The sequence below is a fragment of the Elaeis guineensis genome, chromosome 8, assembly GCF_000442705.2.
Source record: "Elaeis guineensis isolate ETL-2024a chromosome 8, EG11, whole genome shotgun sequence".
Taxonomy (NCBI): domain Eukaryota; kingdom Viridiplantae; phylum Streptophyta; class Magnoliopsida; order Arecales; family Arecaceae; genus Elaeis; species Elaeis guineensis.
In genome coordinates, this window is record NC_026000.2 from 7,321,879 (window position 1) to 7,347,736 (window position 25,858).

The 25,858-nt window shown below is 39.8% G+C and overlaps 2 protein-coding genes across 4 annotated transcripts; one reads left to right on the forward strand and one right to left on the reverse strand.

Moving 5' to 3' along the window:
- The first annotated feature begins 1,279 nt into the window (after positions 1-1,279).
- LOC105050482 (protein EMSY-LIKE 3) lies at positions 1,280-13,287 on the forward strand. Of its 3 annotated transcripts, XM_010930528.2 has the most exons (10): positions 1,280-1,580; positions 6,868-7,070; positions 7,167-7,276; positions 7,399-7,648; positions 7,749-7,961; positions 8,044-8,112; positions 11,658-11,903; positions 12,000-12,068; positions 12,153-12,216; positions 12,777-13,287. In XM_010930528.2, exons 1-10 carry the CDS (start codon positions 1,553-1,555, stop codon positions 12,977-12,979), a joined length of 1,455 nt encoding a protein of 484 aa, XP_010928830.1. In that variant the 5' UTR covers positions 1,280-1,552; the 3' UTR covers positions 12,980-13,287. The 3 variants fall into 3 exon arrangements, with proteins under 3 accessions (XP_010928830.1, XP_010928831.1, XP_019708027.1); XM_010930529.2 differs by lacking the exon at positions 8,044-8,112 and having other exon boundaries at positions 1,314-1,580; XM_019852468.2 differs by lacking the exon at positions 12,153-12,216 and having other exon boundaries at positions 1,314-1,580; positions 12,777-13,191.
- A 7,689-nt stretch (positions 13,288-20,976) lies between these two features.
- On the reverse strand, positions 20,977-24,930 carry LOC105050481 (uncharacterized). The gene is made up of 4 exons (XM_010930527.4): positions 24,358-24,930; positions 23,532-24,201; positions 21,358-22,717; positions 20,977-21,240 (listed from the first exon to the last, which is right to left on the reverse strand). The coding sequence occupies exons 1-3, from the start codon at positions 24,711-24,713 to the stop codon at positions 21,659-21,661; spliced, it is 2,085 nt and encodes a 694-aa protein (XP_010928829.1). The 5' UTR covers positions 24,714-24,930; the 3' UTR covers positions 20,977-21,240; positions 21,358-21,658.
- Between the last annotated feature and the right edge of the window lie 928 nt (positions 24,931-25,858).

Below are 25,858 nucleotides of genomic sequence, written 5' to 3' on the forward strand. Positions count from 1 at the left end.
TTAAACGTGGTTATATTCTCACGATCGATTCTTTCCTAACTTTCCATGATCCTAAGTACCTTTTATCAACCCTTAAACGAGCATGGTTTGAAGTCGAGTGTTAGGGCAGTAAACCTATGAAAACCAATCCCAATATCCTTTCACCTCTTTCTTAACTCTTCGTGGTCCAAAGTATTTTTTTATTAACTCTTAAATAAGCACATTGTATATTAACGATTGATGATTATTCATGTATGCCTCTACTTGTTAATGTGCTCAAGCACAGATTATATGCAATCCCATCTACTTTCTGATGTGGATGCATGATTAAATTAATTTTTAAAAATTGTCAACATGATTAAATTTTCTTAGTTATTTCCTAACTCTTCATAGTCTTGAATACCATTTATTAATCCTTAACGAGCATTATTGATGATTGATGATTTTACTTGCTAATGAGCTTGTGCATGAGTTACCTGCACTCCCGTGTACTTACGGCAATGTATGATTGAAATTGACTTTTAAAGATTTTTAATAGGATTGTATTCTCTTAATGTTTTTTAAATTAAATGGCCCGTGACAAAAATATAACAATCATAATAAATTTATTTTTAACTTATGCTCCCCATTTTTCGCTCTACTTCATTCGTTGTCCCTGCCAGCATCATTAAGCAAATAGCCCCTAAGAATGGAGATCCTCTAGATATGGAGGAAAATTATAACATCGTACGCTTATATATCTCTCTCTTATTTTCTCCATTTTCTCTCAAAATTTTATCCAACTTAAGAATCAAAAATTCTCCAATTAAATATATTTTAATGGTCTAAATCATTTTTTTATGATTGCAAAATAGCTCAATAATGTACCCACTCCTCGGACTCGGTCGAGTAAAGCAACTCATACGTTAGATCAGATTTTGGGTAGTAACAAACTTCATTCAGATGGCCCGCCAAGACATGTTTATCACGTAAACCATGCTCTAACCTTTGGGTTAAAATGAGTAGTGAAAAAAAAAAAAAAAAAAAATCTTATTCTTCTTGTTATTACTTAATTCATTTTTCCCTCGCCTGACTGGCGGTGACGATACCGTGACCTCCATTCAGGTGCAACAGGAACTGGACACGTGTCGTCTTCACTGCGCAACTCCATTCAGAGCGCCAAAATCCTACACTTCAGCTGCTCGCTCTGCGGCCGGAACTCAAAAAAGTATCAACTGTTAATAATTTGCGTTTCGGAGTCCGCCCGTTTCTCCCGTTCTTCGAACCCCGACTGCGCTCTCTCCACCCCCACCCCACCCCCCCGGTGGCTTCCTCTCCCTACCGATCTCCACGAAGCTTCTCCTAATTCCCTCTGGCGTTTCGAATTCTCGATCAAATTCGCTTCCGGGCATCGAACTGGATCGGTTCTCACGGTAGTTGGGTAAAGAGTGATGTCAGAAAGGTAGATCGCTCGGTTCTTGATGCGTTCTCGGCCTAGCGGAGGAAAAGGCACGTTCTTTTCTCTTCTTCGAAGCGTTCGCAGCGTTTTCTAGGGTTTCCAACAGAAGAATTTTCTCTGTGGGAGGACCTGGCCATGGAGTATGATCCCTCCGATAGCAGCGGTAAGCGGCATCGACCTTTCTTGTGGTGTAATGGCAATTTCTCATGTGTTTCCTGGGTTTTTAGTGCAACGTTTGGAAGAGTTTCTTTTCAATTCTTACACTGGAAAGAAACTGGGCGTGGATTTGTTGCGCTAGCTCGGAAAGCTTGCGATTATTGCAAGATTGAAAAATTAGGGTTTAGAGATTGATTAGTTTAGAAATTGGGTGTAGCTTGTTCGATCTCTCATTTTGTGCATGAAAAGTTTCTCCTTTTGTCTGTGTATGCTAGCTAGGTGTTTGATTTGTAAGCCGGATGGATTGAGCACTGGGTTTTGGGAGAATTTGGGATTTTATGGGTTAGACTTCATGGTTTCGTGTTCCTTTTGCATCAGGTAGTGGCAGGAGACAAAATCAGATAAATATATTTTTATTTTTTGAGGACTAAGGATTTAGGACATTCTCACTTGATTGTGAAATCTGATCTGTGCTGGGATGTAAATATTTTGCATTGAAGGCATCTTGAACTTTAAGTTGGGTGCAGAGTGAAATATACTTGTATTCAGTTCCCGTGCGTTATAGCTGGAAGTATTAGAAGTGGGAATCGAAGCTGTATATGAAATTCAATCCGTAGCTCATAGTTTACAGACTCATTTTCCTATATTTAGAAGCTAGAAATAATTGTGCATTTCTATAATTTTCTATTGCAACCTGTGACAATGATGTGGTTACCATGATAAGAAGTGATTTTGGGAGCAGTGCGAGAAATAGACTTGATAAATCTTAAATTGTAGTTTGGATTGAAGTGAGAAATGTAGTATGTGAAGCAGGATTTCATAAATATTTTTGGGGAAATAGGTTTAGTGGTGAATAACCCTGGCTCATGTCATCCAAACAAACACGTGTCTGCATGTCCTTCAAAAGTTGATTTGCCCGATCCATGTTATTACATGATATGGTGGAAAATTAAGTCTGCCATAAAGGATGTGAGTAGTGTGATCTAAATATCACAGAACATGTTAGGCATAAGATAAATATCCAGAGTCATTGGCAATTGCAATAGCTTTAGGATCTTTTTTCCTCATCTCTAACCTACAGCAAGCTCCTCTATGGTTTCCTCATCTATGAATGACAATTTTCATGGGCTCAACTTCGTGGGTTTAACACATAACTAGCAGGTTATGCAAGCTTACTGTAGTAACATTTATAGTGCTTTCTCGTAGAATTTTTCCAAATGTTGGAGATAATGCAAGAAAATCGTATGTTAACATGGAAACAAATCTTCAGAGGCTTGACATCAGATTGGCAGTTGGTCTGTGAAATATGTTCATTTCTGGATATGGACTTAGTGTAGTACTTTTTAGGTGACTTCATCTGTTTGGAGGAAAGGCTTGGTTGTTTTTTCTAGGGTGAGACTATATGTTTCGAGAGTCTTAACAAACAATTTATTTGTGATCCAGACAGTATGATATTGAATAGAAGGATGAAATGGAACTTGTCACCTAGTAATGGATCAAGGATGTGGTTCCCTTTTAGACACCTATTTCATGTGTTATCATTTTCTTTTTGGAATCCAAGGGAAAAGCTGATACCGTCAATTAGTTGGACCTGAGGGTCGTTACACATTGTGTCTTGAACTAATCAACAAACAATTAATTTCTTGCCTGTGTGGCTGTTATCTTATGATTCACATTATCCACATGGTGGAGATTTTTCACCAGTTCTTTGAAAGTTAAGGTTGACCGGTCTTGTAAGTAAGTTTTAAGGACCTGCCATGTTAGGTAGGAATGAACACTTTATAAAAAGCTGACGCTGGGGAAAGAGTCCAACTAAGTTAGAAGACTATCTTCACTCAATAAGAGTGGCCTAGTTTCTCACGGTTTAGAACTATTCATGTTGCTAAAGGCGGTTATGAGGTCTTTTTATTTATAACATGTCATGGTACTTTCCATGTATTTGAGGGATGGTCATGACCACCGGATCTTGTCTCTGATACATTGCAAAGTAAGTACACAATCTGCCCATGTGAGATGCTGATATGTGCGATAATATGAAATGTGAGAAAGATGTGAATATTTGATTCATTTTATTTTCGATACTGCTAACTAATCATATTTTTGAGTTCACTGGGCCTATTTCATATATCAGTGAAGGAGACTAATTAACTGACATCTAATTGGGATTATTAGAATTTTATGTAGTTAACTGAAATCTAACTGGGATTATTAGAATTTTATGTAGCTAATCAACTAGTTTATTGACATTTTTAATTTGTTATAAGGTTCCAAGGTTTCCAGTTTTATTTAATCAAAGGTCTTTTCATCAAAGGATGCAATTAAATGTGGTTCTGTTGAACTAGAAGAAGCAGATGAATCATGTCCAAACCTTTAGAACGTCTTCCATGGGATAAGTTGCATCTAGTGATTTCTCTTAAAGGAACTTAAAATTTGCATTAATAAGTAACTTAATTGACAATCTGTCCTCCCATGAATATTGGGAGTTAATTCATTTAATTGGATGATGTACCACAGCATTAGAGAGTGGTGTAAAAGGGATGATGGAATTCAAAATGCTGCTTGAACAGTATCTTGCTCATGTTTCAGGTTCAGACATGATACTTCAATAAAAGTGAACAAATTCCTACAAGTACTAAGGACCTAAGGTCCAGCGATTTAAGGTGGATTTAAGATTTAAATTGGGTTCTAAGGCCTAATCATGAAGAACAAAAGAAATTACAGGTTGCCAATATTTACTTTGGCAAGGAACACTAGCAGTTTGTGTAAGCAGCAAGGTTATCAAACTGGCTAGGCAAGGCCAGGTGACCTCTTGTATGACCTAGGCAGGTGCCTAGGGTCTACATGACCACCTAAGGATGAAGATCCTCCGAGCTTTTCTTATACATGCCTTCAAACATAAATAATTATGTGCCCGTATCATTTATGAACACTCTTTTCTTAATATACATAATCATGAAACCTAATTTTCACACTTAAAATTTCAAAAAATCAAAATCTACTAGAAGGAGAGCAGCAATAGCATTGTTTCTCACTCCAGAAACCAGCAAGTCGCAGGACATACCCAAGTAGTCTTTACAAATGAGGAAGCAGGAGGAGGAGGAGGATGCCAGGGAGCAGCAGCCAATAGGCTGCATAGTGGGTGACAACCAATGGTTACCCATCAAGGAGGTAAGCAAAACAAAAGGGAAAACTTAGAAAACAGAAGGCTGAAGAACGGCCAGATGTAGAAGAGTAGGAGTAAGGAGAAAGAAATAAAAAAACAGAATAAGGAGAATAAGATGCTGAGATTGGTTGAAAGAAGAAGAAAGAAAAAAACATAAACTTGGCACTAATACTGCACACTGCAGCTGCATCTGCTACTTGTAGCTGCCGTTTGACCTGCCAGTAGACATTGATTAGTTTACTGGCTTCTACTAGGTTGGTCATGGCTTTCACTGTGTTGCCACATGCCACACATATGGATCAAGTAGGGAAAGAAGATATGAAAAGAAACCCTTAAAGTATGGTTTAAGTAGGCTTAGCCTAGGCAGCTCCACCAACTAAGCACCTAGGCTGCCACTTTTAAGAACACTGATAAGCACTGCAAGAAACCTTCATAATATTTATTGTTGCTTGTGGTTAATGCACTACAAGGAACATAAAATCAATGAATAAGGTAGGTGATGTACCTGTGGCCCCATACTATGCTTTGCAAGCTTATGTATGTCCATTGTGTAGAGGAACCATAGGATCCATCAAAGTTCAGTATAAAATATTATTGCATACAAAAGCAACCCTCTCCTTATAGCCTTCAGCCCTAATTCTAGCCTTTTACTGCAGGCAAGATCTTGTCACAACAAATGTGCAAAATTCTTAATACCACATAGTTCAGATTCCTGTGGGACCCCATACTTAAAAACATCAAAAGTACTTCGAAACAGCCAGATGACCTTAAAAACATTTCTGACCGATCGCATATATAAAGGACTTATAGACATTAATCCTACGCAAAATAAAACTTCAAAACTACTACTAATAGTTCTGAAGTTTGATCAAAGAAAAAACTTATATGTGCAAAAATTGCTTTTGCATCACTGGGATATCTGGAAATTATAGAAGCAATTTCTAGATTGATAGTGTGAAAATCTCATTTGCTGTATGTAGAATAAAACATCAACGCTTGTCACAAGTACCGGGGTTGGCTTTACAAGCCCTCCCCTCTCTAGCATTCTCGCATATAAGTCGGTGATAGCAAACAATATTAGGTTTTGTATATTCTGCTTTGATAGTAGAATCCATCAACTTGTCATGATTTCTGATTTGAATAAAGTCATATGTTTAATTCATGATCCATGCTACTACATATTGGAGTTTGAAACCCCCTAGCTTCTAGTGAGTTAGGTCAAATTAGCTACATAAATGATATATCATAGATACACTGCTTTGCTTGCTCTCTAACTGCCATTTTTTTATATTTTACCATGCTACCCTGCTCTTTGCCTTCAAGTCAATGTGGCATAACATTTTTTGCAGTTTCAGAGCACTTTTGGTTATGTGTTCATGTTTGTGTGGCAAGAGAGACAATTGTCAACCATTCAATGATAGAAGGTCTAATGCTGGTACTGACTTTTCAATGGAGGTATACAGTACGTATAGGGGCCTAATGACTGTAGAATATAGTTTATGGAGTAAGTCTCTTCAATGAAGGGAATTCAAATATTCTCATGGAGGTTGGCATTGGCAACTAGAGAGTTGTATTATATTTGCCACTTTTCCATGTTTTTGATTAGTTATGGAGTTGCAATAGGCTTCAATTGGTTAGCTTTTAGGGATATACTTCTCTAAGAATAAATGCTTAGTTTTAAGCTTTTACAGTCTAAGGTTTCCTAGTTGTGGAATGGAGAGCCTTTTTGACTAGAATTTTTCTAACATTTACTTTCGATGTGCAATCTGTGTTGGGAGACTTATGGTATAGTTATTATCATCTTTCAAGTTTTAAGCTTGTAGGCCTTTGATGCAGTAAAATTTAAACTTTGGTTTGAGCAATACTGTTTTGTGCATGCATTTGGAGAGCAGCAAGTTGCTAAGCTAAATCCTCAATAGTTATGACTTGACCTCTTGTAATCTGCAATTATGTGCAACTCCTCTTAGTCCTTACCTTTTTTTAGAAATCCAAAGATAAATACCACCTTAATTCAATTAGTAACTCCATTTTGCCATGCCCCTTGAGATTTCTTAGTATGATTGAAATTTTTTTTTCCTTACATACTTACACTGGTGTTTTTGATATTGTAATGTCCTTCAATTGATTGCAGGGACTGATGATGACCTTCCACCATCACATCAGAACAGGGGTGCAAGAGCAGGGCGTGTCACTGGAAATGGAAGAACTATCATTGCTGCTTTTTCATACCCCAGGGTACAGAATGATATGGAGACTCAAATACACCTGCTTGAGCAAGAAGCATACAGTTCAGTTCTTCGAGCATTTAAGGCTCAGTCGGATGCCATTACTTGGGTATCCATCCAACCATAGTCTTATCCAGATAATGTGTCTTTTACTTCTTCCTGCTGATATTTATTGGCAACCTAGTGAGATATTTGATTTCTACAGGAGAAGGAAAGTCTTATAACTGAACTGAGAAAGGAACTGAGAGTATCTGATGAGGAACACAGAGAACTGTTAAGCAGGGTTAATGCCGATGACATTATTAGGAGAATCAGGTTTGTAAATGAATGAATCTTATTAATTGAACCCAGAATCCACTTAGATACACAATATGTAACGATGAATTTTGTTCCTTTCACTAATTGTTAGTGTGAATTTTTTGACAAATTTTTTATAGGGAATGGAGGGCAAGTGGACACCAAACTGGCTTGCTTAATAGTGCTCAAGCCGCACATGATCCAGTACCCAGCCCCACTGTTTCAGCTTCTCGCAAGAGACAGAAAACATCTCAGCCTGTGCCCTCTCTATCTTTGGGTGCACCATCTCCTGGACTTCATGCACAACCAGTTGCCACTTCCATGCAGCCATCATCAGCAGCGTCAAAACGGGGAACTGCAGCAGGAGCAAGGGGCAAGAAGCCTAAATCAGTATGTTCATGATCCCAAGCATGAATGTAGTGTAAAGTAATCTGCATTCATTTTCTTGTTTTTTCATATACCTTGATATGTTAATTCCTCCAATTTTCAGGGCCAGACATTGCCAGGTGTATCTTCAATGAAGTCCATGCCATATCCTTCCACTGGTCCGAGTGGAAGGGGACAAGTTGCAAACAGGAGTTCTACAGGTGCTGTTGCAGAAGCACCACCATTCGATCCACTAATCGGACGGAAAGTCATGACAAGATGGCCTGAAGATAATAACTTCTATGAGGCTGTAATAACTGATCACAATCCAGTTGAGGTGTGTTCGATTATTTTAGTGCTCATCATCTCTGCGTTGCAGTTGTGTATTGCTAAGCTTACCCTATTCCAATTATTGTCAGGGTCTCCATGCTCTGGTTTATGATATAGGAACAAAGAATGAGACATGGGAATGGGTTAATCTCAAAGAGGTGATTCATATTCATTCATGGCAGAGATGATTAGAACCATAACAGACTAATTTGTTCTACAATTGCATGTTGCTTTGTAGCTCTTGACAATGCTCATATTTAGTTTGGTAAAATTTTAAATAGTAAAGTTCATGAAGTTTCTTTGTGTTATATCTTTGTGTGAACAACATACAATCACCAAAAGTTGCTCTCTCTGTAACTGAAATTATCAATGATGAGACACGCAAGAATGTATGCTGGGAGACTAACCCATAGGGATGGGTTAATGTTTATTGAAATTTAGGCATGGATTTAAGGAATTTCTTTGGAGATATTTGTAGTTGTAAATTTTAAGAAACTTATTGAAAAAGAATGTGGAAGATCTAATTCTTTTAAACATCAAAGAAAATCTAGAATTAATGCATGCTGGAGTTTTGCTGGTTATGCTGTTAACTCTCTGCTGTGGAGGCCATTTATTTTTTATTATTAAATTGCAGGTTCGTGCAACATGGTATTATGTTTTGTTACCCAGTTAGGAGAAAGACTGTAATTTTCTAGCATGTTATTTGAACTGAATTGGTGATTATTTGATAATGTATCATTTGCGCTACAAGACTTGCTAACATATTCCTATATCACAGTTTGTCCATGGCTACATTACTATGATTTTTGCAACAACGGCATATTATGTATCTCGTGGTCTATGTTGTTTGCTGCCATTTAGCATAATTTTTATATGCTTGTTGAATTATATTTTTGACTTAGCTGACATTATTAATGCATTTTATGTGAAAAAACTGATGGAGTTAGCAACTTGCCATAGGAAGCTTTTTTTTTCCTGGTGGATATAGGAAGCTTACTGTTGCTGAATCACAGCTAGTTAGCAAGCTCTGTTGTGTTGATTTGTTTGTTGAATTGATGGCATATGTGGATAGTGCAAAATAAGATACAGCTGGTAAGGTGCTGGATGATCGGAGGCTAACAATGAATGATCTTTGCTACATTAAAGTTTGACAAGATAATTTTTTTTTGAATGTGTCCAGCAAATGATTGCAGTTATGGGTCTCCACAGCTTGTTAGCTGAATCATATACCAAACCTGATAGCTAAAGGAATATAAATTGTTTTAACAAACAGAGGGTAACGGCAGGAAAACAAGGGATGGATTGGGAACAGTATTTTAAATGAGTAGATATATGCTTATGACTTTTAATTTGCATGCACTTGACAGGCGCTTGTCTATACTCAAGAAAGGTAGCTCTTGGTGCAATTTAATATTGAAAGGAGTCAAAGGACTAAGATGGTTGTTTTTTTTGTGTGTAGTAAGGATTAAGCTCTGACTGTTAAATCTTAAACCTCAGTATTTAAGAATTATAACAAAGATGGACCTGTGTCCAACTTCCTGCAGTTCGAGAATCATATGGATAAAGATGGTGGATTGGAAAGCAAATTCTGCTTTCATTACATCTCCCCAGAATATACAAGGAACACAGGAATTGTATTTCTGTCAGCTTCCTCATATGGGTTTTGGCCCCATCCATCATCCTTTTTAGAATTCCTCTTAATTTCGCATAAGCATTTGAATGCACTCTTCATTGCTGATAAGAAGGAATATGGCTATTGGTTTCCTTGTAAGGTGGTTATGGATAAAGCTTGTATTTAGTTGGTTTAATCCTTGGCAATATTATTCGCTCAGTTTTGTCCTTAGATGGAAGTGATGGATAAAACTTGCATTACTGTTTCCAGTTCTCCATGTTCTTTTATTGTTGCCATGTACATTATTTGAACTCCCAATGGTTTAGATCTTGTTCCTAGAGGAACACATCACAATTTAATCTCCACTTGGTAAGCGGCAGGGCATATGACTCCACAGGATCATCTTTAATCTTCTGCTCCCAAAAAAGTTTCTGATGGCATTCAGATTTTGATACATGCTCTCAGCATTACTGAGTTATCCAAGTATTGTATGGGGCTGCCTGAATATGCAGCTGTTTTCGCAAATTTGCCAGCTCTTCAAGTGATAAATCAATTTGAATTGGCTGCTTCATAATGGAACTTATATTGCTGGGTACAGAATTCATCATGGGGCAAATTAATGCTTTGAAGGGGGAAATTGTCTGTTGTATCTGGATTTGGAATAAAAATGGGCATCTGTTTATCAAATCTATCTGGAAGATACTTTTCCCTTCTTCTAGTTCTTTTAGTATCTGTGCCCAAAAAAATGTACATACAACAACATGAGATGGAGAGTATGACATGGGATTATGCAGTTTCAGATTTTGTAGATATGACTTGTGACTTGTCCAGTTCCTTTTTGGTATACAACAAAGCTAAGCCCAAAAATGGTACAGCCATGGATGACATTATGAGATGTGATTATGAGGCTAGCCCCACGCATCTCCATCTTTTTTGGGCACTTTTGGTGCAGAATTATTTTCTTCCTCAAAGTTTGAAAATAACTGCTACACTTGTCAAGAAATAAGTTTTCCTGTTCCGTCCTATGATCTGCTTCTATTTTAGCTGTTCTAGATGCTTGATTGTGAAACCAATAGATTTTCCACCACAGCTCTTGCTTTATCTCAAGCTTTTGCTTTCTCATGTTTCCTGGGCCATGAGGTAACGTACAGGGTAGAAGCTGAAAGAAATATTGACTTCCAACTGATTGCCAGTGTATAATTCAGTAGATACTAAAGGTTAGGCATTTTTATTATGTGATGGAATTTCTTTTCTTCATACATGATGTTCCATTTGTTAGTCATCCTGCTGGTAGAGTTTCTTACTAGCATCTCTTTGATGCTCGTAGCACTTGCATACCCTCCAACAGCTAGTATATAAAACATGCAGAATGTTTTCATGCTCCTATCAGAGCCATTTCATTTGTTGAATTTTGGTTTTGAGATTGAATCTGCATATATGCTACCTGTCACTGTACCAGCATAGCTCCATGAACATTATTCTATCAGCACTGTGGGTTTGGCTTTAACACCTTGAAGAACTTCAGTAATTTGCTTAAAATTCAGTTCATGTCATCTAGGTTCTTATAGTAGAACCTACTGTATAGGAGTGCGTTCTGTGAATCTATCTAGGGGCAAAGATGTTTTTTAATGTCTTATTAACAGGAGATATTGATTTGTATATGTACTTCATTCTGGTACAGGTTTCCATTAAAACTGAGCTAAGTGAAGAACCGTTAGATTTCAACACTGAAAAAAAAAAAGAAAAACAAAAGGAAAAGGAATACTCTTGAAATATTAAAAAAAGAGGAAAGGAACAATAGAAAAAAATTATCTTATTTATATTCCTACTATGTAGGATCATCTAGATATTGTTTCATCATTATCAAATCATGGGGGCTTCCTTATCACATTTAGCTTCTCCAAATGCTCTGCTAGAACTTGTCATTTTCTATTGTTGACATCTGCTGGGTTAGAGTATTTACGAGTCCTCATTAGCAAATGTTTCTTATATTGCAAGTCCATCTAAAACTGTTCGGTGAAGTATGTGATTTATTATGCAAGTAGTCACATGCAATTTTTTTCATTTGGTTTAAAAATTTCTCTAACGCAGATTTCACCTGAAGATATTAGATGGGAAGGTGAGGATCCAGGCATCAATCATCAGCCAGGTCGGGTTGCACCAGGTCGTGGGGCTAAAAAGTCTACAGGCCGTGGTGGTGCCATTCCAGGTGCAGGAAGGGGAAGAGGAACCTTGAAGAATCAGTCCAAGAAAGATTTTGCCCCATCGCAGAATGGCATTGGGAAGAAACGCACTGATGACATTGAAATACTTCATACAGACACTCTAATAAAGGAGGTATGCATTTGAGCAACCTAAAAGGCATTGTGGACTGCAAAAATATTTTGATTTAATTTCTGTTTTTCTGTTATTTCATTTCATGGTGTCAAGCAGGTGGAGAGGGTCTTTGGTGCAAGTCATCCTGATCCCTTTGAGATCGAAAAGGCAAAGAAAGCGTTGAAAGTAAGATAACTCTCATAAGCTGTTATTTCACAGATGATTATTGTATTTGCCAACAAATATGGAAGGTACTTGTTGTTATTGCAGGAACATGAACAATCACTAATCGATGCAATTGCAAGGCTTGCTGATGGCTCTGAGGGTGATAGTGGTAAATACTGATAGGCCCGTCTTTCTGTTCAATTTTACATGATTTCCAGAATATCAAGGCCTCTTGATAGAAGCTACTCACTTTCAGTTAATTCTAGATAGAAGCTTTGCACATGCCTTGTTGACATGATGAAATGTGGAAACAAAACTAGTTAATTTAATAATATTTTTCCTCAATGGTTTAAGCACTATAGCAATGTGTAAGAAAGTCTTTATACCATCAACTGAATGCATACTTTTCATTTGCTTGGGACTCCAACCTCACTTGTTGGTATGATTTTACTCTACCAAAAACAAGAATTGCCACATTTTTCTGTACCATTTAGAATCTGATGCATTGGTGAGATGGTTGCATATCGAATTTTGATTCAACTTATATACAGTGTTGCATCATGCTGAATGTGTTTTGCAGTGCGGAGGAAATAACCCGATGTCACATTGTGAAGGCAGCTTCTTGATAAGCCATCACAGATGCATTTTAAATCCAATATGTTACTACATTTGTAGGACATTTGACATTTATCTGATTGAGTTCTAATCGAACAATTTTCCATGATGCAGAAGAGGGAGGCCATCGGTACTTGCATGGGCTATCCATGGACCGAGATCAAGGATGGAGGAACCAGCAATATGCTGGGAACCAACATGGAGCAAACTATGTGGACATGGCAGGTGAAGGTAGAGAAGGTTCTGATGGTGACCACATGGTTGGGGATGGTGTTGCATCAGACTATCGGCATGATGGTGACGACGATGACATTTAACTTGTGGTCAACCAACCTTAAATTGACATCCAGGGAAGCCCCATGCTCTGTAAAATGCGGTCACTAATATTTATTTCTTACCACATGGAAAAGTAACAGCGCGGGAAGGATATCTCTGATCAGGGTCCAATCTTGGTTGTTATTATTTTAGTGAATAGGCTGTGACATGTAAATTGTTTCAGTAAGCTAGAGTTTTCATGTTGTAGGTTGCATCAAGCTGGTTCTGTAGGTTTTGTGTCATTCTGATTTTATGTTTTCATGCAAAGATTCGAGGAAAGAGCCATATATAACAATGAGGTTTACCCCGATGGAAGCTCGTGATATGCTTTGCAAATTTTTTTTTGACATAGTCAATTGGTGGCAGGAAATACTAACTTTTATGAATGATGTGAACTTGGCATGGGCTGAAATGAAGTCAAACTATTTTAGGATCATTAGCAGGTCACCAGTACTTGGAAATGACGCAGCTATTTTTGAACAAACGGTATATTGGAATGGCCATCTCCACATTTTAGCTCATCATGCAGTGATTGCATTCGGGTCCCGATTCTTTCCAATTCGGGTTCGAGAGGACAGGTCCAATCTTCTTATCATGGTTGTCCATGATCATGCAACAGCTCTGATTGAGTGGCCTCCATGCAGCGTGTAGAATGGCATATCCATGATATTGGATGTGATATGGTTTAATCAATCATGGATCCAATGAATCATGGTCATGTTGCGAAATGTACATTGCTGTGATTGGCCTGGACCTCCAGGTCAGTCCCAGTAGAAGATGGGATAAGCGGAAGATAGAATTCTCCTAATATAAAAGGGTAAACTAAGCTCACAAATCCAATGGTCCGTCTATCAAACTGATCCTGCAACTGGTACTCCTGCACGGTTGTTGAGAGAGTACCAGCACGGTTGTTGAGAGAAAAAGAATAGGTTCTGTATACAGTAACACTAGGGGTGATCTACATTATTTTTATCCAATAGAATAATCAACTTGTGAGATAATGTAAGGTAAGAAGATGCAATATTTTATCTAAAAAGGAATAATTTCTAGAGGAAATAGATCATCAATACTAAAATGCTATGTGCATCCTTAGAAGTTAAACTGCCCATCGCAAGAAACAAATCTAAGAATGGCGATTTTATGGTATAGTGGGTCCCCTCAAAATTTAACTCTGTTGATGGTGTTGCAGGAGAGACATTGCATGAATTCAATAGTGCATCCGCATTATTTTGAATCTTATAATTCCACCAATAGCCACTGTGCTTCCTAAAATTTCAGACAGTGGGGAATGACTAGCATGGCCTGGTGTTTCAGCGGAAATAATCATCGGATTTTCAGTCCATTATGAAGCAAAGAACATGTTAGCCGACACCTTGCAACCTTATGGTCCTACATGTTTCTGTATTCTTCTTATATTGTTTTGTTGGTTTTTCTGTTAAAAATATAAGTGCAAGTATGCTGGTTTGTCATCTTTTTGTGTGTGATCTCGTGCCCCAAAGGTATATACTAGTTCCTAAAACTGAATAACTCTCTTTTGACGAAGTTCCATACATAATCTATATTTCAGTTAGTTGTAGTGTGCGCAACATATAAAGAATCACCCTCATCATCTCCAAACTCAATCAAGTACCCAGGTTTAATACATCCTCTCATAATCAAAGGTCTTGAGTAGCTGTGACATCATTATGTGTTCTTTAAAACTATGTCTGACAATTCCTTCATAGATTAATAGATTACATAGAGCAAGACTTGCAATAGTATGTTAAAAGACCAACAAATTAGATGCTTTATTTCTTGAACAGATTTATCAAATTAGAATTATGATAATTTAGCACCCTTTCTTTTAGCCAGTAATCATTATGGATATCTCCCAATTCCTGTCATTATTCAAAATCCCTAGTGCTTATTTGAGAATGTCAAGTAGAATCTATCCATAGCAGCCGGAGTAATGATACCAATATCTAGTCTACCCACACATGTAGCAGGCATATCATTCCCAATTGAACCTCCTCAATCATGGATCTGGTCTTTGCTAGTTAAATCTTCAACCACATTTTTACAATATTTTGGAGATCACCAACATAACCATTGCTTATTGGCACAATCAAGACATCAAGACATTGAATTATATAGGTCCAAAAGAATGAAAATTATTTATTTTTCAGTCCTTTGTATCGGTTGAAACATGATATTAGTTGACATATGAGAAGTCCCACAAGAATTTTGAAGCTTCTAAAGGCACTGGATGTTGGCTTCTTTGGAGCCTTTCGTTACAGGTAACCTTAGGCTTTCATCTGCTAACCCCTTGACCAAAATCCTTTCAACTGCCTCTAGTTTTTATTGACAAGCAAATTTTGTCAATTGGAGTTGCATTGTCTTCTGAAAATGCCCGCTCAACATTGACTTCTAAACCCATAAATGGGACTTTCTTTGATCTAAGTCATTTTGTATTCCTGTATCGGGGTCCTGCCCCCTATCCACCTAAATATCCTGATATTTTCTTTTCTTCTGTGCTTATACCACCATCACTGTCCAACTGTCTGATTCATATTTGAAGTTCAACTTGAGTCTCATAGGGAAGCAATATTGACACGATGTTAAAAGTACAGCTTAATTTGTAAAGTTGAGTACGACCATTATATCTCCTCATGTTTATATAGTTAGCCTAAGTTTACAAGATGTTTAAGTAGAGGAAAACATTTCTGGTCGAAGAGATATCCCCTCTAGAATCTCACTTCATACACACTCCTTGAAGTGCATGCTATAACCAGGTTTCTTCTACTAATCAAATTATAACTAGTATACCATCTAATATTCACACAGATACGACAAAAAAATATATCACTAAAATCTTTTTAGAGAAGGAATCCAATCAGCACAAATCAATCCACTTATCCACATGCAATGTTACCAAAGAACCGAGGGAGACATAATAATTAATAAGTGCTGCAAATCCGTTCTGCACGAACTACAAACATAAGTTCGCACATAACTATTATGCTAAATGATGTCTCCATTTTGTTGACTCTCCACTATAAAAGAGTATTGATTATTATTATGACAAATCAACTCCAGAGTTTACTGGTTGAGTAAACTGATTATCCTGTAGATATAGTAAGCAAGTAGAACTAGAAGAACAAAGATTGGTGGGACGCAGGATTGAATATTAATAAAAGATCAACAATAGTTTGGAGTAAGGATTTATTCTAGATAATGAACTAAGCAATTTGGTTTGCAACTAGAGGACTAACTAATATGGAAAAAAAATGAGAAGGTATAGAAATTCATTCTCAGGCAAAAGTGCTATTAGAGAGATTCAGTGCCAAGATAAGAATCTAGTTACCTTGATTCCATGAAGACAGATGGTATGAGAAGTGCTAAAAATTTGACTTCATAGTTCTAGGTACAAGAATATCAAATGGCAAAACCAACCATTGTGAGGGAAGGAAAGGGGAAAAATGTTTGCTGATGAAAGAAGATAATAAGAATAGATGAAAGAGAAGAGAAGAAGAGAGGAATGTAGCATAATAGATGCATGGCATGCACACAAACATATATGAAGGATAAATTGATAAAGGTATTGTCTGGCCCCACTAACAATCATATTTATCAAGGCAGTAAAAGAAGGGCACAAAAATTCAAATTTGAGAAGATATATAGGTGGGTTGTGGTGTAGGGGGGAATAGATAATCACCCTAAACCTACCTGAAGAGGAATGCTGAATTTCCCCTCAAAGTCAGACAATGAAGTCACTACTTTGACTGCTCAGCCTAGTCATTCTAGATTCTTAATTTCCTTTGAAGATCCACCCATTTTATTCTTACCTATTCTCTTACATATAGCATGTCAAAGTAAATCTTTATTCAAGTATGTATTTTGATTATAACAAAGAGAGAATCAGGATGCAACTGATAATGGTAAAAATGATAACCCTTTTCAAATCCTCTTAAGAAGGTAGAAGAGATCATTAAGCGAGAGATCATCCTGTATTTTATAACAAATCTTGAACACCATATCCATATTAAATCCTCTTTTGTGAGGTTATTGCATGTAAGGATCTCTCAAGGGTGACAAGCCAAGCTAAGGTTTGGTTCTTAAACCCAAAAGGAAAGCTGCAAAACCCTTTTTCAAACTATAAATTTAATTTTTTCTATTTCATGAGATCTGAACAAAAAAACTTTGTGAATGAATCCCTTATAAATGCCCGCACCTCAAGCCTTCTTCTTTGGAAACAAGATTAAACCTCATAGGTTATACAAGGGGGAGGTAAGCTCCTCAGCTTTCTTATTTTCTGAGACTTCTTGGAAAAGGCAGTATAATATTCACTATCTGTGCCCTAACTACAGTCCTAAGGAGTGACAACTCTAGACTTTCTTATAACTTACTGAGATTAAACATCAATACGACAATTATTTTTTTAAAAATATAAAAATGACAAATAACAACATGAAAGATCTGATTTCCTATAAATCTTCAATTTAATGCATTTCAGATCAACCACAACTTAATTTTGATGATGATAAGTGCTATTCTAATCACAATTTCAAGAAGGGCAAATGACCAACACCTTGTTACCTACCACACATCTATGAGGTCACTTACAGAAAGGCCAGAAACAGAACAACTGGATGCATTTTTCTGAAATATTGCAAGACTCATGACCATTACCATCGATCCTCTTCAAATCCCTGGACACCAGAATAATATGCTCATATTCTATGGTAAACTGCACATTACGGCTTATTATGTTAACCGGTGTTAAAAAACTTCATGACAAATCTTCTAATAAATTTTCTGTTTCCCCATCTAAGTAGTCATTGTCTCACCGAGCAGTTCAGTTTTTAATTTTCTGAAATGCAGACACTCTAAATATTTATGTTTGTGTTTTTGTTTATCTACAAATTAGTGTAATTCCATGTGAGATTGACTTGGAGAACAGCATTAGCACAAAACTTCCGGCGTTCCTTCCATGTAGTTACACTCTTTTCTAAAAGCATTCCACAGGTTCCGGACGTTTTCACTTAAACAATTTTAAAATGTTGTAATTGCTACCCGAAACAATTAAAAAGACCAAAGAAATATGAAGCCCTAGTCAGTAAATTATGCCACAAATCACTCACCCAACTCAACGTAATACAATAAACAAAGTAAATTGCCAAGCCGTGATTGTATCCACCATAAATCTCTTTCGAAGATATCTAAATAAGCATCGATGAAAGATTAATATCCAAATTCGGGGCTTATCAAACATGAGAGGGGGCAAAAAGAAGACATCTCGAAGAGCACCATTTCAATTCTCCACAAAACAGTTCAAAATCTCAAAAGAGAGAGGGAGGAAGAGGAGAGAAGGCAATACCTGGGGAACAAAAACCCTGGGGAGAATCCCATCAGGAGATGGTGACGGCGTCGTGGATCAGGGAACCCAGAATGGAAGAGAAGGACTTCTCATGGCGGTGGATGGAATCAGATGCCGGTGAAATGGCGGAGCGCTCTGAGGGCCTGCGGTGCGGCCGGTGATTGGTATGCAATGCACGTGAAAGAAAGCATACATGACATGACCCAGAGAGATATTAAAAAAAAAAAAAAAAAAAGAAAAAAAAGGAAAAGAAGAATGTATTCTTACATGATAAGCAAGAATTAAATTAATAGTGGTGAATCTTTATCAAATAAAGAAAAAGGAAACATACATTTTTTTGACTCATTGTACTTTGCCTGGGTTTATCTGCATGGACCCATTCCAACGTCCGTCTGTGGTAACTCGGATCTTTACTGAAAAAACCACGTGACCATCACGTGAGTTAAAAGTATTTCAAAATTTCTAATAAACCCTCCCCCATATCTAATCACATGCACAACCGTCAGATCACACAGGCAACACAGCTGGCAGATTCTTTTTTTCTTCCTATAAAATTTAGACAGATCCACTCCAAAATTATTTTTAAATATTTATGAACATAGACCGAACGCGACCTATAACCTTATAATTTTATTGATTTTAGTAGCTCAACTTATGAATTTTATTAAATTTTCAGCTCAATAATTTTGTTGTCCATATACAATCAATTTAGAAAGGACCCATATTATTTGATTGATCTCAACATGTAATTTATTTCATATTTGAATACTAATTTTATTTTAATATATTTTATTTATCCAAAGTATCTAAACAATAGCATCATGCTAGGCATGCTAAGCGTTGCCGTGTGATCTTTACCACTTTTTTTCCCATCCTTTTAAATATGCACTTTACATGTTTTCCATGCCCGGGCAGCGGCCTGTCATCGATTATGCCCTGTTGGGCGAGGGGGTGCCGACCAACATTGTATGCTAAATTTTCCAGGAAAGGAACGATGGCCGAAGGTAGAGATAAATGGGCAGTACGCGAGATTAAGGAGGCAATGAAGTCTGGAAAATGACCGAGATGGATCAATTGTATTGACCTTGGGGTTCAATGGGATTGGCCTGCTGGACCCACTCACACTGGACTGCTTTGGAGTTTTGGTTCATGGAAACGAAGGGTCAATTATTTTTCTTGAGTGCAGAAGTTCGTTTGGAATTTTGGATGGTTTTGCCCGAACCTTGCACTATAAACTGCAATCACTATAAATTTAGAATTGGGATCAGAATCACAATAAAATTTGAATACTAAAAAAAAAAATATGAATTGAATTTTTTAGAATTAAGTTTTTTTTTTTTTTTTACTCTTAAAATTACAATACAAATGGAACTCCCTCCCACCAAATAGTTGAAATTGGAATAACCCATTCCCATTTCTATTTCGTAATCTCACTCCCCCTAACCTAAAGTATCCTAAATTCCCAAATTCTTTTTGGCTTACAAGAGCAACCTAAATTTGTGTGACCTCCCAAATAGGCTCTAACTTTTATATGTTGAGGTTATTTATCTAAGCTAACGTTAGTTTAGCATTTCCTCAGTCCACAATCCTCATTCTTCTGATTCACCAGGAACAAAACCTCTCCCTCATGCATATTTTTGCAAAATAACTAGCATATGCTACTTGGACTTCCATATAAAATGAATCTTGGCATTACATTGTTTCATACGGAAATGTCTGTTTTAGAAACGGGACTTCATATTCTATCTCACAAGCTGAAAGGCACCGTCGTTGATTTGAAGGAGACGATATGAAGATTATCTGGTCCAAATACTTAAAAATGCCTCCAGATTTTGAACCTGCTTCCAGTTAGAAGATACAGCTCAGGTTTTTCTGACTTCGTACATTAATTCTACTCTGCGGAGCCAACGGGACCGCCACACTTGCCAGGTGAGTCTGGATCCTCCCCACAAACAAGAGAATTCCAATTTTAAATCATGACTCATCCATGTATTATGCAATGGTCCGTGATTGGATGGGGCCTGCCATGTATGATTTGCGGAATAGGTGGGCATCGTTTCATCATTTCGATGAGACCTCTTCCGGTCAAACCCAAACAGGAGAGGATCCTGGTTCGAATTAATTTGTCAGATGTCATATTAGTGTTTTACCTAAATCAATACCGTGTAAGTACAGAGATATATGTAATTATTACAGAGTCCAATTAAGATTATCTATTATTTTTGCGTAAACCACCATTCAGTGCATCCAGGCAGAACATTCCATGTAGGTCCACAACCCTCAGCACCCACTTACACGTCGAACATCGGGTGGGGCCAAAACAAAAGAGGCCATGTTATTATAATAGCGCAGAGATCTGTTGCTTAGGTCAACTTTAATAGAAATAAATTTCAAACAATAGTGCTGCATCACAAAGGCCGTGCATATGACGTCCACAACCAAAATAACAGCATGGATCTGATGCATGAACTAGACCATAAAGCGCTATACAGCTTTCAATAATGGTCATGAGAAGATAAACGATCATCAAACAAAATTATCCATAAATATGTACCATATATATATATAATTGTCCATCTTTGATGATTGTCCATCTTCTTATGATAAAAAAGTTGTGCAGCACTTTACGGTGCGGTCCGGACATCCCAGTGTCGCAAAGTATACCACAACCTTGCGGGCGTCTGAGTGTGGTTCACGTAGCAGTCACCACGTAGCCCCCCACTCGACTGTGAAACACACCTAGGCCACTCAAAAAAAGTAATAATGCTAGCGCGACTTTATTCCACGTGACTCGCCATGCGAGACTCTAGATCCAGTTGTGTTGACAAACAGAAATAGTAGCCTTCAGAAACTACGCACCCGAGTTACACGTGGAGTCCGGTGACATGGAGTTAAACAGGTACTTTCCTGGCCCAAAGAGATACCCGATATTACAAGCTTTGAACTACAAAGTTGAGTTCTATGCTTTTGCGGATATAGTTAGCAATACGTATTTTTCAGAGCAAATTTTGGATAGAGCAATACCGTATGTTTAGAATCAGCTGAGGGCCGGATCGAAACCAAACCTTCGTCTCACTACATCAACTCAATCTCCCGGTACCTCCAATATCAATTTGACAATTGGCCAATTATCTTCAGCTTAATCCGACCAATAAAATAAAATATTAGGAACGAAAAACCAATAGAATGGAATAAAATAAAAAGATATCTTTTTCATAAAAAAATTACATAAAAAATAAAATAAAAGGATATCAGGAGACGGTTGCGACAAAACCAAGCCTTCAACACGGTACATAAATTTACATACTTTGCCACCCAGATACAGTCACCCTCTCGCTCGTTTCCGTAGCATCCTTCCCGCTTCTGCCTTAGCCTTCTTCGCCGGACGGGGAGGGGGCGAAGCAGCCGCCCTCCCGGGCGGCCTCCCCACGCTCCTCTTCGCTGGGGTGCTCAGCTTCGCCGCCCGCTTCGACGTCGCAGCGCCGGAAGAGTGACGGGAATAACGGTTTCTTCGATCCCCACGCCCGACATTCTTCACCTGCTCGGTCCCCTTCCCACCGTCATAGGAGGAGGCGCTGCTCCTCCGCGTATTCGGTAGCGCTCCGTTGGACGTCGGCAAGCTCCGCTTCATCCGATTCATGATCTCCCCCGCACCCTTTCTCTTCGACGCCGACACGGCTTCGCCACCTCCGTTATTCTTCTCTGATTTCGCCGTCGCTTCCGCTGAATTCTCGACAGCGATGGATTTAGTCGTCGAAGTGGAGATAGGATTGGGGCTCTTCGATACTCCGCTGCCCCTGTTTCCCGCATTCCCACCTTTTTTCTGGCTCCTCAGGCCTCTAGACCCGGACACGGCAGATATCTCCCTCTTCCTCTTCTTGGAAGGGGTCTCGTACTCCTCCACCTCTCGCTGCTTCCGAACAGTTCGGAGCTTCTCTTTGTCCTCCTCCCCCCTCTTCGTCTCCCCCGCCGCGCGGCCGGAAAGGGAGCTCCGTCTCCGGCAAGCAATAAAGTGACCCGATGAGGTCGGCTTCTCGAGTGGTTGGCTCACACGATCCGGATCCGATTGAAAACCAGAAACCGGCGGCGACGGCGGAGGAAGAAGATGCGTCGGTGGGGTGGGTTCATCCGCTTTCGGCGGCCGGGCCGGCTTCCGGATGGTTCTGGCCATCTCCTTGGAGACGAGCCCACGGAGACGGACGGCTGCGATGGACTCGGGGGAACTCTTCGGGTAGAAGACGATGGCGTTGTAGCAAAGCAGCAGCAGATCGCGGAAGAACTCCGCGCTCGTGTACGCCTCCGCGCACCCTCTGCGTTCCATCTTCGCGCGCACCATCTCCAAGTCAACGTGTTGTCGTATCAGGGTCTGGTAGTTGAGGCTCTCCTGAAATAAATTAAAAACCGTCTAAACAAACAATATGGAGTAAATATAAATACGCTCTTTTTGGATCAAGTCCACGCCCCGTTACATAGCCCTGACTCCGTTAGTCCGTCGATGTGCTCGCGGTGCATCTATTTAAACAAGAGATGTCCGTAACAACCGATAAGATTGCAAGAGTACGCGGGAATTGGAATACTCGGAGGGAATTTCGGAATCTGATGAAATGTTCTACATATTAGCAGGTTGAGTAAGGCACGGCTTCTGGCCTTCCATACTTCAGCTGTACACGATATGTAACCACCCCAAAGCCACGAGCGCACGAGCCAAACGAGACCAGGCTAGCGTGGCACGTTTAAACCTTGGAATGCCTCCGTATTGCATGCACCAGGTGCAATTGGACCGCACAAATCCCACGGTGGATGCATATGCTCCGGGATTTGTCCTGGTTCGTCCTGGTTCACTTGCACCATCTAATGCATGCAATAATTTCTCCCTTGGAACTTATCTGACGCGCTCCTGGGCTGACAGGGTAAATGGCTATACTCTTCCACCATAACCAGTCATCCGTGTAAATGCGTAAAAGAGAAAATCTACGGGGATGTAACGTCGAATATCCGTTCAGATGGTTCAAAAGATAACAAAAAAATCGTGGTATTTTTCAAGTTTATTTATTTTAAAAATTTATTTATGATATTTCGGTCTTTCAACTGCAGTCCCGCGCAAACCACGTGTTTTTTAATATTAATTTTGTCCCCCCTCAGATTTAGAAGGGGATATCCGATTAATCGCGAAACGAAACGCGACGAATTGGAGTTACCTGGCTCGCGAGCCGGCGCTCGAAAACGGATCCGTACTTGTGCGCCTGGATGACCTCGAGGAAGGCGATCAACGGCTGGGATTCAGCGGCAACACGCTTACCGACGGGGGACACGGCGTCCGCCTCCGGCTCGTTTCCGCCGTTGCTACAGCCGGAGACCACCTTCCTCCGCAGCCAGAGGCGCCGCGGCCGCCTCGACGGTCTCGCCGAGCTCTGCAAGTCGCTGGTCTCCTTCGCCCCCTCCGCTTCCGCCTCGCCGCCCTTTGACTCGGCTACGGACTCGCCGGACTCGCCCAGACCTGGCGGCCGCGGCGGGTTGGCCTCGACCGTGGCCTTCGCGATCGTGTCGGAGCTCCCGTTGCAGGACGCCTCCCCGGCAGACTTCGCGTCTGCGCCAGCGGCCGGATCGGCTATCTGGTCCTCGGCCCCCGGCGCCGCCTCCGTTTCCCCAAATCCCGCGGCGGGTTTCGCGTCCTCCTCTTTCTGATTGGTCGAGTTGGACGAACGGCTGGAATCTTCACCGGAGATCCGGTCTGAGACGTTCACATATCCCGGTGATTCGCCGTCCTTTCTCTCCTCCTTGTGGTTTAGATTCGGTTCGCCGTCCTCCCTCTCTCGGAGACTCCTTTCGCGCTCTTCGTTTAGATTTTTTAGCTTTAATTGCAAGGACCTGAATTAAAAAAACAATAGAAACCCTTGTTAATTTCCAAGATCACCATACGTAAAAAAGACCAGAACCGTCAGATCCTTATTCCACGGCTGATAAAAGCCTAACTAAAAATCTTTTAAAAAGAGACAAAACAAACGGGGAGATCGATTTATTTACACGATGCAAACATCGTGGCGCTGGACCTCGCGACGGAGCTCGGCGACGCGGAGCTTCCGCAGCTCCTCGAGCCAGGGGATCTCCATCGCCGGCCGGCCACACCCATCGCCGCCGTCTCTATCGACGCCGATCTCCCCGTCGGCGGCGGAGAAACGGCACTGGAGTTTGCGGTACCGTTTCCTACAACCCTCCGGCGTGAAGAGGAAGCGGTTGGTGGAGGGGCTCCGAGTCCGGACCTCCATGGCCACGGAGTCCCATCTCTGAGTCCCATGCCGACTCACGGCGAACGCGAGGAGGAGCTCCTCCAGCGTTCCCCAGATCTCCTCCGCTGCCTCTGGATCGGCCGACCTCGCCATGGTTCATCTCACCCGGCTCTCCAGACCCTAGGGTTTTCCCACCTGTTCTTCGTTCCTAGGCTTAGGGTCCGTGTTCTTATTTCCCGTAACCCTTTTCTTCCCTCTGTGAGGGGCCGCAGAGGTACATAAGCGGGGTTGAAAATGGGCACGCGATCGAAGCAACTTCCCCTGCCCTCTGGGTAGAGGACCTGTGGTTTTCAAAATTACCAAATACCCCATGGAATTGGGGCATTTTCACGCGGCCTACCTTATAATTTTTGGAAGGTTACCATCTCAAATGTCGGTATTGCCTCTGCTGGTGAATTATTTGTCGTTTTGTCATGGTAAGTAAAGATGAGCGTTTGCATTACGGAAGGCGAAAACGTGATATCCTCGTTCCGGATTTAGGTGGCCTGGTCGCTGGTGGAGGGATCGTGGCCGTTTGGTTGGGTCGTGTTTTGAGCCGTTGATATGTTTGGGTGGATATTTAGAGATCGGATCGGCTGGATGGGTTGAACACAGAGGTGAGATTTGCTCCCGGGAAGTGAGACTTTTTTTTTTTTTTTTTGGTAAAGCAAATGTGCCAAAGGCTATTGATTAATAGATAATCTGAACGCTTTGCAAAATTTCAGACATAAGATACAGGATAGGAGAGGTGAGATTGATTCGTAAAGGTTGTGTTGCATATAAATTTCAGGGTCGCTTTAGCTGATGTCATTGGAGAGAAATGATAAATTGTTGATGAAAGATGGAGAGATTAGGCAATCCTTATATTGAAAGGAAAACGAGAGAAGGTTAAACTCTTATCTATGCAAACCATAGATCCTCCATGATGTGCATATGGCATCACAGGGTGCAGTTCTCCTGTGAATGACATCCATCACAAGATAAATGGCCGAGCATGAGCATAAGCCTGCATCATGCATGTTATTTGATGGCCATCTATCTTTTGATGGATGCTACCCATGGATGCATCACATTCTGCAATGCTATACATGCACCGCAAGAGATTCATATTTATCTATACATATCTATAAGGCGAACAAACAAAAGAATGTAAATTTCAAAAATTTTTATATGAATTCAATAATTAAAAATAAGTTTAACAATTAAACTAGATTACCGGAATACAAAAGTCCTAGAAACATCCTGATGATTGCAATCAA